Source organism: Vombatus ursinus, unplaced genomic scaffold (genome assembly GCF_900497805.2).
Source record: "Vombatus ursinus unplaced genomic scaffold, bare-nosed wombat genome assembly UNPS02014798.1, whole genome shotgun sequence".
NCBI lineage: Eukaryota > Metazoa > Chordata > Mammalia > Diprotodontia > Vombatidae > Vombatus > Vombatus ursinus.
Window position 1 is genome coordinate 55,374,541 of NW_020954576.1, and position 13,195 is coordinate 55,387,735.

Sequence of the window (13,195 nt, forward strand, 5' to 3'; positions counted from 1 at the left end):
AAAAAAAAAAAAAAAAAAAAAAAAAAAAAAAAAAAAAAAAAAAAACCAGGGACTCAGATCTGTTGCTTCTGTTCTCCCTTTCTAATACCTGGAATTGCATAATCTCAGAGTCAGAAGGAAGAACCTCAGAGGTCATCTGATCCAACTCACAGCTCATAGCCAATAAGTGGTCATCCAGCCTCTCCTTGGGGTTCTAGTGAGGAAGTACCCACTAACCTCTCCTGGCAGCCCATTCTACTCCTGAACAGTTCTAATTACCAGTCAATGTTTGCTTACATCAAGTCTATACACCCTGCCCTCTCCCCCCCCTCCACGACTTCCCCTTCTGTCCTCAGGAGCCAAACAGAACAAATTTAATCCTTCTTCTAGTTAAAAGCCCTTCAAGGCTGTTACTATGTCCTTAATTACCCTTTTTAGATGTTTGATGATTACAATGTTTTCTTTCTTCAGCTTTCTTCTAAATGACCCAATAAGGTTATAACAACAATCACTGGTTTATATGACAGTAGTAGTAGTAGCAGCAGCAGCAGCAGCACCAGTAGTTGTAGTAATGGTATTTAAAGGTAATTGAAGGAAACACACACAAAAGAGCAAGGAATTTGGAGCCAAACAACTAAGGTTCAGACCCCACCTATGCCATCTACTACCTTTGTGACTTTGGGCAAGTCAGTTACCTCTCTAAATGGACCTGAGCTTCCTCACTATAAAATGGAAAGGTTGGGCTAGATAATATCTGAGGTCCCTTTCAGAATCCAGAATCCTATATAGCTTCTTGAAGTTTGCAAAGCACTTAAGATAATTTATTTTAGGTTGTAGTAATAATAATAATGATAATAGTTAATATCTTCAATAGATAGGAAGGAAGGAAAGAGAAAAAGAAAGAAAGGAAGAAAGAAAGAACTCAACAATAACAACAAAATTAGATATTACTATTGAGCACATAAACCAGGATTTGAACTTGGTTCTTCTGACAAGACCTAAAGGTCAGTATTCTTTCCCACACATGTTTCTTTGGAGAAAGAAATAAAAATATATCTTCATGTAAACATTTTGGAATCAGAAAAATTCAGAACTTAATACTGGAGGCTTCTTTTGTTGCTTAAGGCTCATTGTCTATACAAATACTTAAGCGATCATGCCCAGCTGTATCCCTCTCAATAGGCTGTGGGGGGGAGGGGTGTCAGAAGCCTTGGGTTCAGTCCCATCTCTCTCTCCCTGGCCATGTGCCCTTGAGCACTTCTTGCTGGGCCTCAGCTCCCTCATCTGTAAAATGGGTGGGTTGGTGGGTTGCACCAGATAACCTCTATAGACCCTTTCATCTCTAACACCTTGTGATTCTATGAGAGTGCCCCTACTTGTTTGTTGGTTAAAACCTGAGGGCTGGAGGCATTGTGATTGTCCTTCCTCTGACCTGAAGAGGATGGTATTGGTGGAAGGATTAACCTGTTGCTGCTGTTCCTTTGTTTCAGTCATGTCTGGCTCTTCATGACCCCATTTGGGGTTTTCTTGGCAAAGATATTGGCATAGTTTGCTATTTCCTTCCTCAGCTCATTTGACAGATGAGGAAACTGAGGCGAAGAAGGTTAAGTGACTTACCCAAGGTCACACAGCTAGTAAGGTCAGAGGTCAGATTTGAACTCAGCTCTTCTTGACTCCAGGCCCATCTCCTTATCCCCTGTGAAAGCACTAGTCAAAAGGCCATGGAGTCCTAGACTTTAGCATCCCTGTCTTCTCTTCATTTCTCTTCTCTGGGCTCCATGTCCATATTCATCTTTCTAGCCATGTCTTCCGGCTCTGGGTTCCCAGAGGAGGCCCACATACATTTTGGAAATGGAAATGCTGTTTCTAAAAGCATCCCTCAAACCCAGGCTTTTATGGAGTCTCCAAACCATCCTGAGAATAGAGGGCTTTCATTCAAAGAAGAGGAAATCTCAGCTCTCCCCTCAGCCCAAAGAAGGACTCCACTGACTGATGTGGGGACAGGCTCCTGTCACAACTACTGCTGGACTGGAAAAGTTCTCTGCAGTTAAAAGCCTATTTCTTCTTCTCTTGTAGATATCGATCCATTTAGCTTTGTGCTAGGCCGTTTGCTGGCAATTAATTTGCAAGACAGCAACCAGCACTTTCCTTTAACATTACACTTTCTTAAACATATTTGCACACATTCCCCTTACATCCAAAGCCATAAAAAAAGATGTGAATGCCTCTAATGAGGCCTCTGCAGTGCTATGATTTCCACACGGGGAACCCACCACCAAGTGTTGGCCAATTCCACCTGTTCTCTCAGTCTGCCTAGGGATAGCCTGTGATTGCCAAAGAGCTCTCAGGCCCCTTCCAGCTGGATAGCACTTCCAAAGTGTATGCATTCCTAGGATTTTTGTAGAAATTGGCAGAGTGCGAAGCCCCTTCTAATGGGTCTTGGCCTTGGGCTCTAGTCTTGCCTCTGCAGCTTCCTCTCTCTGGACTGTGATTGGTGGAAATTCAGGAACCAACAGCAGCCTTCCTCTGGCTTTCGGAGTTCTTCCTTCCCCCTCTTTCCTAAATGTTGGATCTGGCAGGGATGACCTCAGCAATGGAGTTTCCTGGCTGCTCCACGGCCTGTGGGAAGGGGGTTGGACTTGGATTCAGAAGTTCCAAATTTGAATTCTAGTTCTGTCATTTAACTTACTTTATGGTCTCGGGCAAGGCCAATCATGTCGCTGAGCTTCAGCTTACTCGTCAATTAATAATAATTAATATTGATAATAATTAATAACAATTAATGATAATAATGTGATAGCAACCATACATAACATTTTAAAATCCACAAGTCATTTTTCATACATTATCTCATTTGAACCCCATAACAACCCTGTGGGTAGGTACTAGAAGTATTATTGCCCTCATTTCCAGATGAGGAAACTGAGTTTCAGAGAAGTTAACTGACTTGCCTGTGATCACAAAGCTAACAGAAGTCAAAGGCAGGGTTTGAACCCAGCTCTTCCTAACTCCAAGTCCAGCAGGCTTTCCAAGCATGCATAATTGGCACACTTATCAGATTTGCAAATGGTATCAAACTGGGAGGGATGGCTAAGGGAAAAGGAGAGAGAAGGGAATAAGCACTTCTATAGAATCAACCATATGTCAATAACTATACTAAGTGCTTTACGAATACTATTTTATTTGATCCTCACAACAACCCTAGGTGATAGGCACTGTTATTGTTCCCATTTTATGATTGAGAAAATTGAATTGAATAGAGGCAAAGTGAGTTGCCCTGGGTCACACAGCCAGTAAATATCTGAGGCTGGATTTAAACTCAGGTCTTCCTGACTCCAAACATGGCACTCTATTTACCTCTGACTAACACACTAGATGATAGTCAGGATCCCCAAAGGTCTTACCAGGTTAGAGCAATGGATTAAATTTATTAGGATAAAACTTAGTAGGGATAAATATGAAGGCTTTTCCCTGGGTAAAATAAAAAAAAATCACTCAATCAATTTCACAAGTCTAAGACAAAGGAGGAGGTTGGATAGCCATTTATCTGAAAAAGATATGGGGGTTTTAGTGGACTGAAAACTGATTATGAGTTGGCAGAGTGTTGTGGCAGCCAATTAATGCAATCCTGAGCTGCACTGAGGTGCACAGTTTCCCCAGAGGAGGAGGTGAATATAGGTCCCTCTGTCCTCTGTCTGGTTAGAACACATCTGGAGAATTATATTCAGTTCTAACACTGGGGGCCACAGTTTAGGAAGGAAGAACCTTGATAAATTACGGAGTGTCCATAGGAGAGCAACCAGGGTGGCAAATAAAATAACATAAAATGAGAACCAGTCATATAGGCACCTGAGAAAATCCTGATCCAACTTCTTCATTTTATAGATGAAGAAAGTGAAGCCCAAAGAACATGACCCAAAGGATCATATAGCCTAGAAAAAAGAAGACTTCAGGGGCCAGAGTGTAGACATGACAGCAATCTCCAAGTAGTTGAAGGATTGTCATGTGGAAAAGGGATGAGATTTTTTTTTTTTTGGTTTGGCCCCAGAGACCAGACCCAAGAGCAATGGGTAGAGTATGCAAAGGAGGCAGATTTAGGCTCAGTGTAAGGAAAAATTCTCCCCTCATTGAGAAGGCAAGCAATTTGATATGTATATAGATACAGATATAGATATCCATATACATATATATGCAGTTATACAAAACATATTTCCATATTATCCATGTTGTGAAAGAAAACGTAGCCCCCCTTAAAAGTGTGCTTCAACTTGCATTCAGATTCCATTAGTTCTTTCTCTTGAGATGTATAGCATTTTTCATCATAAGTCCTTTGGAACTGTCTTGGATCATTGTATTGCTGAGAATAGCTAAGTTGTTCATTGATCGTTGTACAATATTGCTGTTGCTGTGTATAATGTTCTCCTGGTTCTGCTCATATCACTTTGCATCATTGAATGTCTTCCCAGGTTTTTCTGAAGGCATTCTGCTCATCATTTCTTATAGCACAATAGTATTCCATCCCAATCATATACCACAATTTGTTCAGCCATTCTCCAATTGATGAGCATCCCCTCAATTTCCAATTCTTCGCCACCACAAAAAGAGCTGCTATAAACATTTTTGTACATATAAGTCATTTTCCTTTTAATCTCTTACAGACCTAGTAGTGGTATTGCTGGGAGAAAGGGTATGCACAGTTTGACAGCCCTTTGGGCATAGTTTCAAAGTGCTCTCCAGGATGGTTGGATTAGTTCACAACTCCACCAACAGTACATTAGTGTCCCGATTTTCCCACATCCCAATAAGATTATTATTAAACAATTTATTAAGCACTTACTAAGTGCCAGGCACTGTGCTAAGCACTGAAAGAAAGGCAAAAGACAGTATCTTCCCTAGTGGAACTCATTCTAATGGGACAGACAACATGCAAGCAACTATACACATATAAGATATCTACAGAGTAAATTGGAGGCAATCTCAGAAGAAAGGCACTAGCATTGAGGAGGACTGGGAAATACCTCATGTAGAAACTAGGATTTGAGGTGAAACTTGAAAGAATCCAGGGAAGCCAGAAGGCAGTAATGGGAAGGGAAAGCATTCCAGGCATTGGAGACAGCCAGCAAAAAGGTATAAAGCTGGGAGATTGAGTGTCTTGTGAAAGGAACAAAAGGGTCAATGACCCTAGATCATAGATTACATAAAGGGAAGTAAAGCATAAGAAGACTTAAAAAGTAGGAAGAGATTGTAAAGAACTTTAAAAGCCAAATGGAAGAAAGGGAAGGGAAGAAGCATTTATTAAGTATCTACTATATACAAAGCACTTTACTGAATGCTTTACATATATTATCTTATTTGATCCTCAACAACCCTGGAAGTTGGGTGCTGTTATTATCCCCATTTACATTTGAGGAAACTGAGGCAAATAGAAGTTAAGTGACTTGCCCAGAGTCACACAGCTAGCCAGTGTCTGAGGCCAGATTTGGACTCAGGTCTTCCTGACTCCAGACCCAGTGCTCTGTCCAGTGAGCCAGCTAACTGCTTTACATATAAGATTTTCACCTGTTCCTCAAGACAATTGAGAGCCACTGGAGTTTGTTGAGTAGGGGGTAACATTGTCAGATACGTGGTTAGGGAAGACAATTAAGCTCAGGATGGACTGAAGTGAGGAGAGACTTCAGTCAGGAAGACGAACCAGGAGGTTATAATCCAGGTGTGAAGTGATGAGGGTCTGCACCAGAGTGGTGAATGCGTCAGAGAAAATAAGGGGTCCTGTATAAGAGATATTGTAAAGGCAGAAATAACTAGACCTGGCAACAGATTGGCTATGTGAGGTGACTGAGGGTAAGATATCAAGGATGATGTATAGGTTGTGAGTCTGTGTGATTGGGGGGTAGTGCCCACAACATTAACAAAGAAGTCAGAAAGATGGAAGGGTTTGGAGGGAAAGATAATGAGCTCAGCTGTGGACATGTTGAATTTAAGATGTCTACAGGGCATCCTGTTTGATACATTTCCTATGCAATTGGAGATCAAGAGAGAGGTAAGGGCTAGATAAATAGATCTGGGGATCATTTGCATGGAGATGATCATTGAATCCAAGAGAGCTACTGAGATCACTGAGCAAGATGGTATAGAAGAAGAGGACCCAGGACAAACCGCTGGGGGATGCCCAGGGTTAATGGATATAACCTCATTGAAGATCCAGCAAAGGAGAATAAGAAGGAGCCATCAGAGAGGTAGAAATCAGTGAGATCATATTATCATAAGATCATTGATTGAAAGAGACCTCAACCTCTGCTGTTATTGCTGTTGTTGTTATTGTTGTTGTTGTAACAATTAGAGCTGCCCCAATGCAGAATGGGCTGCTTCGGCAAGCAGTAAGCTCTCTATTCCTGGAGATCTTCAAGTAGAAATCGGTTGACTATTGATTTGGGAATTTGTGTTCAGGTAAGGGTTGAACTGAATCCCCTCTGAGATCTCTTCCAACTCTGAGATTTGTCAATTACTATTATTATTCTCTCAGCTCAGTAAACATGCTGCAGAGAGGCTGCTGACTTTGGAGTCAGGACCTGTGTTCAAATCCCAGCTCTCCCACTTACTATGTGACTATGTTGAAATCTTTTGGCTTCTCTTAACCCCAGTTTCTTAATCAGTAAAACATGAAATGGCTGGAGTAAATTATTTCAGAGGTCCCCTCCAGCCCTAAATGCTGTGACCCTATGATATTCATCTGTAAAATGAATGGATTGGATAGATAGTCTCTAGGGGTCCTTTCCAACTGCAAGATGCAATAATTCTATAAGATTAGCATTCACAAAAGGGTGAGCTAACTAAATCAATCAAGTATTTGTATCCACATTGGTAGAAAGTTTTACAGTTTAGAAAACCCTTTTCTTTACAACTTTGTGAGATGAATAATGCAAGTGTTATTTCCCCATTTTACATATGAGGAAAACAGACTTAGAAAGGTTAAGTTTCTTGCCTATTTTCATGTATCTAGTAAATGTTGAAGTTGCTACTCAATTCCAGGTCTCTTGGTTGCAAATCTAATGTTCTTTCCATCACATCAAACAAAGCAATGCTTTGCCCAGTATTTTCCTTTGATAAGGGATTAAGTACCTAAGAAATCTGAAAATGGCATGTACTCATGTTATGTGCCTCCTCCTCCTCCAACAATAACAACAACAACAACAACAATAATAATAACTAATATTTACAGTGTTTAAAGGTTGTGAAGTCTCTTAACTTCCCTTATCTTACACAGCCATCATAGATATTATGAGTATTATTATCTCCATTTGACAGATGAAAAAACTAAGTCACAAAGAATCTCTTTGACTTGCCCAGGATCATGCAGCTTGTAAATAAGTTTCAGGGGCAGAATTTGAACTCAGGTCTTCCTAAGTCCAACACTATCCACTACTTCTCACTGCTTCTACCCACCCAGGCATATGATACAAAGGGAAGAAATACACTCTTCCTATCTTCTCTTTTTCCGGACCCTGCCAATCATCCTCACCCTGGAGAAGAACAAATCCGCTTCCTGCCAGACCCAACCTGCCTCCTGTTCCTCTCAGATGCTCACTGCCATCATCTTCCACTCACCACCATCCAATTCCACTTCAGCAAGCAAGTCAACCAATCAATCAACAAACATTTATTAAGTACCTACTGTGAGCCTATCAATGTGTCAGGTGCTAGTGACACAGAATACTACAACAATCCCTGTCCTGGAGATTACATTCTACTGGGTGAAACACAAATGCCAAAGGTGTATAGTTAAGTCATTTCAAGCCACTTTCCTAGTGGACTTTTACTGAACAAAAAAGCAATATTTATGTCACTTGGATGTTTCTGAGAAGAATTAGCTGTTTATGAAAAACAAAATGGAGCCAGGGAAAGATATAATCTAGCCTCTTTTTCTTCTTCCCTTTCTCATTCTCTCCCTCTGTTCCTTTCTCTTTCCCCCTCTTTTTCTTTGTCTCTCTGTTTCATTCTCTCTCCCTTTATTTCTCTGTCTCTCATTCTCTTTCTCTTTCTCTCCCTCTCTCTCCTTCTCTCTCTCTTCCTCCACCTCTCTTCTTTCACTCTTTTTCTCTCTTCTCTCCCCTTCCCCTTATACACATATAGGACATGATACAGTGGAAAACATACTGGCTTTGGAATTAGATGACCTAGGTTTGAAACCTGACAGCTTCCTACTACTTCTATAACTTTGGACAAGTCACTTGACTTCTCTGGGCCTCAGTTTCCTCACCTGTAAAATGGGAGGGGTGGAGTAGGCATCCTGTAACATCCCTTCCAGCCCTAGATCTATGATCCCATATAGTTAACCTGTGAAAATGCTTGATTGTCCTTCCTTTACTGTCTAGTGCTCCTCTGACAAGGCAGTATCCCCTGACTTCCTAATTCTCAGAAGGGTCACAAGGTGGTATCCTCAGGTTTTCCTCTCTCTAGGTGGCATTGGTGAAACACTTTCTGTTCAAAGTGCTTTGATGTCCATTCTCTTATTTCCTTTTTATGACAACCATCTGACATGGGCATTTTAAGGATCATGATCACCACTTTCCAAATGAGGAAACTCAGGTTCAGAGACATGAAGTGATCTGCCTAATGTCACATAGCTAAGAAATGAGGGAGCTGGAACTCGAACCCAGGTCTTTTGATTCTTCCCACTATACCACTATAATGGAAAGAGCACTGAACAAGTCTTTAGACTTGGGTTCAAATCTTGTTTCAAACAGTTACTATCTGTGTGACTGTGGCAAATCTCTTCACTAGTGTAAATTTCAGTTTCCATATCTATAAAATGAGGACGATAATATCCATGCTATCTACCTCATGAGGTGTTGTTAGGAAGAAAGTACTTTGAGAGACTTAAGGCAGTCTATGGATGTGAATTACCAGACCACCTCTAATAAACATCTGACTTTCCCTAGACCTGCCTTAATTCCTGCTGTACCCTGAACCTATGGGCCTGTGGGCCTGGGCTAATTTGCATGGCTGATATAAATGGTAATGGTTAATCAAGAATCTATTTAGCTTGTGTTTAATAAGAAATGTTTCCCCTTGCTCTTGTTACTAGTTACTGAAGATGTCTCTGTGTGAATGAAAACTTTGTCCCTTGCCATCTGGATACTGTTGATATGTCTCAGTTCAGTCATGAACCGGGTGATATCAGTGGTTTCCATGTCAACAGATTACAGTATCTTATGTAGAAATGTGTGACTGTATTGCACCAAGAAGAAGGCAGCCTCTGAAGGGGGAAAGCTCCAGTTTCACTCTGAAAAATCTTAGCTGATTTTCAGTAATTGTGTTGGAAATATTTCAGTTTTGTTCCAATTATATCTGCAGGGAGAACTGCAGTTTCAATGTTTGGGGTCATTTGGGAATGGGACAATAGGCTTGTTGATAGCTCCATTTTCATTCTGTTGGGAGGACTTTTCCCCAAAGAGGATACATTAACATCTAAAACCAATGGAAATAAGTTTATTCTCTGAATGATGGAGATTTACCATGTGTACCTAATGGGTGACTATCTCAGAGCTCTTCAGGCCCCAACAGCTATGTCATAGATGTGTAATTATATTTATGAAAAATGTTTGGATAATGAATCCTGGCTAAGGATAGCAATAGCAACTATAGCCTAAAGTTAAGAGTCATTGGGATAATTTCTTAAGAAACAAACAAAAAAAACCTGGTACTGTGAGGAGAGGACTAGATTTCGAGCAGTAATACCTAGCTCTGCTACCTACTATCTATATGATCTTAGCCAAGTGACTTAATCTATCTGGGCCTCAGTTTCCTAATCTGTAAAATGAAGGAGGTTGGGCTATATGATCTTCTAAGCCCTTTGAGTGCTAAATCTTAATCTGTGATCCATAAACTTCAAGTTACCAGGGTCTCAAACGTTCCCTAAAGAGGTGTAGTGGGAGATGGATTTTAATCATCTATTTCTAAGAATTCATCATTCTGATGACCAGAACAGACCACAGCAGATAGTGTGTAACTAACTACACACATGAAATACTTCTTAATACAAACTCAGGAACTTGAGCTGATCTCAGCTGTCTGCTTTTCTTTTATAGATAAAGAATGCCGCAGCGAATGTCCTTCGAGAAACATGGCTTATCTATAAACACACCAAGCTGCTCAAAAAGATTGACCATGCCAAAGTCCGGAAACACCAGAGGAAGTTCCTCCAAGCTATCCACCAGTAAGTAGAGCCAAGCCCAACATAACTTCCCATGGTCTTCATGAGGCCTCGAGAAAGTGGCCTGGGAGGTGGTGGAAAAGAGAGGCCCGTGACAGTTTCCACCTTAGATCTACTGGTGTTCTCCTTGGTAGACCCAAAGAGAGAGAGAGGAGAGAGAGATAAAAGAAGACATGTCCTTTCCTTGGACCTTGCCAAGTCTATGATTCAGGTTGTGTTCACATTAACCATGCTAGGTTTCAAAATCAGAGAGGGTAATTTGGTCAAGAAACTGAAGCCAAAGGAGTGAGGTGATCTCTTAACATCTTAGCATGAAGGCCAAGATGAGATCGTTGCCATCTTTCTCCCACAGGCTGAGAAGCGTAAAGATGGAACAGAGAAAGCTGAGTGATCAAGCCAACACCCTGGTAGACCTTTCCAAGGTGAGTGGGTGAATCTGAAGCCACCCTCAAGAGACTTCAGATTCTTCCATTTAGATTGTTTGTTTTAAGGGTGGCTGGGAATACCTGGATAAGATAATGCCCCACAAAACTTTACACTAGGAAGCCAGAGAAAGATTCCTACTAGGATCCATACTCCTCCCCCCCCCCCAAAAACCCATATATACACAAAACCACACACACACACACACAAAAACAGCCTTAAGGTTAAAATTCTAGAGACTTAGAATTGACTGTAATTACTGTTGTGCTCAAAAGTCTGGTATTTATTCCCAAGATAAACAAATTGTTTCAGATTCACTAGGTCACCTGATAAAGGTAATAGTCCTGCCACGATTCTGAATTGACAGACAGAGAGTAACATGCCAAGTGAGAGCTACAGTTCTGTGAGTTCTTACTATAGGAGCCATGATAAAAATCTAACCTGAGTTGTCCAGTTTAGGTCCTGAGTTATATTTACATGGAACTGAATGAGACTGGTTCATTATGTCCTGAGTTCAGGATAGTCTCCTAAAGAGAATGTGGAGGGACATGCAAGCACAGGACCTAGAATTGACTTTGTTCTTTATCATTACTGTTGAGTTTGTGTAAGGGTTTTGTTGTTGTTGTTGTTATTGTTGGTCCCTACCTGTGCTTTCAACAGTATAAGGAATTCCCAGTGTGGAAACTCCCTCTACCAATGCAAATCGCAACTATTCCCCAACATAAAGACTTAGAAAATTGCAGGTAGCATTGCAAGGTTAATTGACTTGACTATGATCACACAGGTGGTATGAGTCAATCAAAATCAATCAATAAACATTTATTAAGTACTTAAGTGTCAGGCACTATGCTAAGTGCTGGGGATACAAAAAGAGGCAAAAGACAATCCCTGCCCTCAAGGAGCTTGCAATTTAATGAGCAAGACAACATGCAAACAAATCAATACAAAGCAAGCTATAAGACAGGATAAATAGGAAGTAATTAGCAAAAGGAAGGCACTGGAATCGAAAGGGTTGGATAAGGCTCCTTGTAGGAGGTGGGATTTTAATTGGGACTTAAAGGAAGTGAGGGAGGTCAATGGTCAGGGTAGAGGAGGGAGAGCATTCCAGATATGGGGGATAGCCAGAGAAAATGAGAGGAACATGATTGGACCTGTGTTTTAGGAAAATCACTTTAGTGGGTGAATGGAGAATGGATTGGAGTGGAAAGAAATATGAGTCAGACAGAGGGCGGAGCCAAGATGGCAGAGTCAAGATGGCAGAATAAAAGCAGTGACTTGCTTTAGCTCTCTTTCAAACCCCTCCAAATACCTATAAAAATGGCTCTAAACAAATTCTAGAACAGCAGAACCCACAAAAAGACAGAGTGAAACAAATTTCCAGCCCAAAGCAACCTGGATGGTTGATTGGAAAGGTCTATTGAGCTGGGCTGGGACAGAAGCACAGTTCAGCATGGGTGCACAGGCCTTTAAAGACCAGGCCTCAGCAAACCTGCAGCAGGCCTGAGGGGACTGAATCAAGGGGAGCTGTGGTAGTTTCCAGACTCCTCAACCCACAAACACCAAAGACAACTTAGAAAGTCAGTAGGAGGGGCAGCTAGGTGTCTCAGTGGATAGAGCATCAGCCCTGAAGTCAAGAAGACCTAGGTTCAAATCTGGCCTCAGACCAAACACCTGACACTTACTAGCTGTGTGACCCTGGGCAAGTCACTTAACACCAATTGCCTAAAAAAAAAAAATACTTTCCTACTTTTCCAGTAGGAAAGATCCGTGACTGAGGTGAGGGAGGAGCTGGGTCCCACCCCAGTCCCAGCACGGGCCCAGGGCAGTGGCTGCTTCCTGAGCTCTTAGCCCACAGGTGGTGGGGGGATCAAGTAGCTGATCAGATGGGGATTGCAGGGATCTCTTTGCTGGTGCTAAGGCAGGAATCTCTTGCTTTGCCTGTGCTTGGATCTGGATCCCAGTCCTAGGTGGGGGTACTGAGGAGAGGAGGAGCACTGGCATGGAGGAGCTTGTGGTGGCATGGAGAAGGAAACCTCCTCCCATTTCCAAGGCAGCAAAGAGTGCTTGTGATCACTCATAGACCAGAGCACAGGCCAGGAAAGGAGTAAACACCTTGCCTTTGATCATACCACCTTGGAAGAACTGAAAATTTACAGGTCCCTAGAAGTATCTCTGAAAATAGCTTCACAAAACCCCCAAAGCTTGGGATAGTACATTCTCCACACTGGAAGCAGACTCCTACCTTAACAAAGAGTTTAAAAGTCAAATAGTTGGCTGGGATCATGAGCAGGCAGCACAAAAAAAAGTCAGACCATAGAATCTTACTTTGGTGACAAAGAGGATCAAAACATACAACCAGAAGAAGACAACAAAGTCAAAGCTCCTACATCCAAAGCCTCCAAGAAAAATATGAATCAGTTCCAGGCCATGGAAGAGCTCAAAAAGGATTTTGAGAAGCAAGTAAGAGAAGTAGAGGAAAAACTGGGAAGAGAAATGAGAATGATGCAAGAAAATCATGAAAAATAAGTCAACAGTTTGCTAAAGGAGACCCCAAAAAATACTGAAGAAAATAACACTTAG

The 13,195-nt window shown here is 41.5% G+C and overlaps 1 protein-coding gene and 1 long non-coding RNA gene across 3 annotated transcripts in view; one reads left to right on the forward strand and one right to left on the reverse strand.

The window, feature by feature from the left end:
* Window positions 1-13,195, forward strand: part of LOC114050078 (small conductance calcium-activated potassium channel protein 3-like) — a 284,782-nt gene that overhangs the window by 265,215 nt on the left and 6,372 nt on the right. The window contains exons 6-7 of the mRNA XM_027871626.1: window positions 10,068-10,195; window positions 10,545-10,614. Coding sequence (XP_027727427.1) covers window positions 10,068-10,195; window positions 10,545-10,614 — 198 coding nt within the window. The remainder of the gene's footprint in view (window positions 1-10,067; window positions 10,196-10,544; window positions 10,615-13,195) is intronic.
* LOC114050079 overlaps window positions 1-13,195 on the reverse strand; it is a 121,633-nt gene that overhangs the window by 64,347 nt on the left and 44,091 nt on the right. The gene's annotated exons all lie outside the window — the stretch shown is intronic.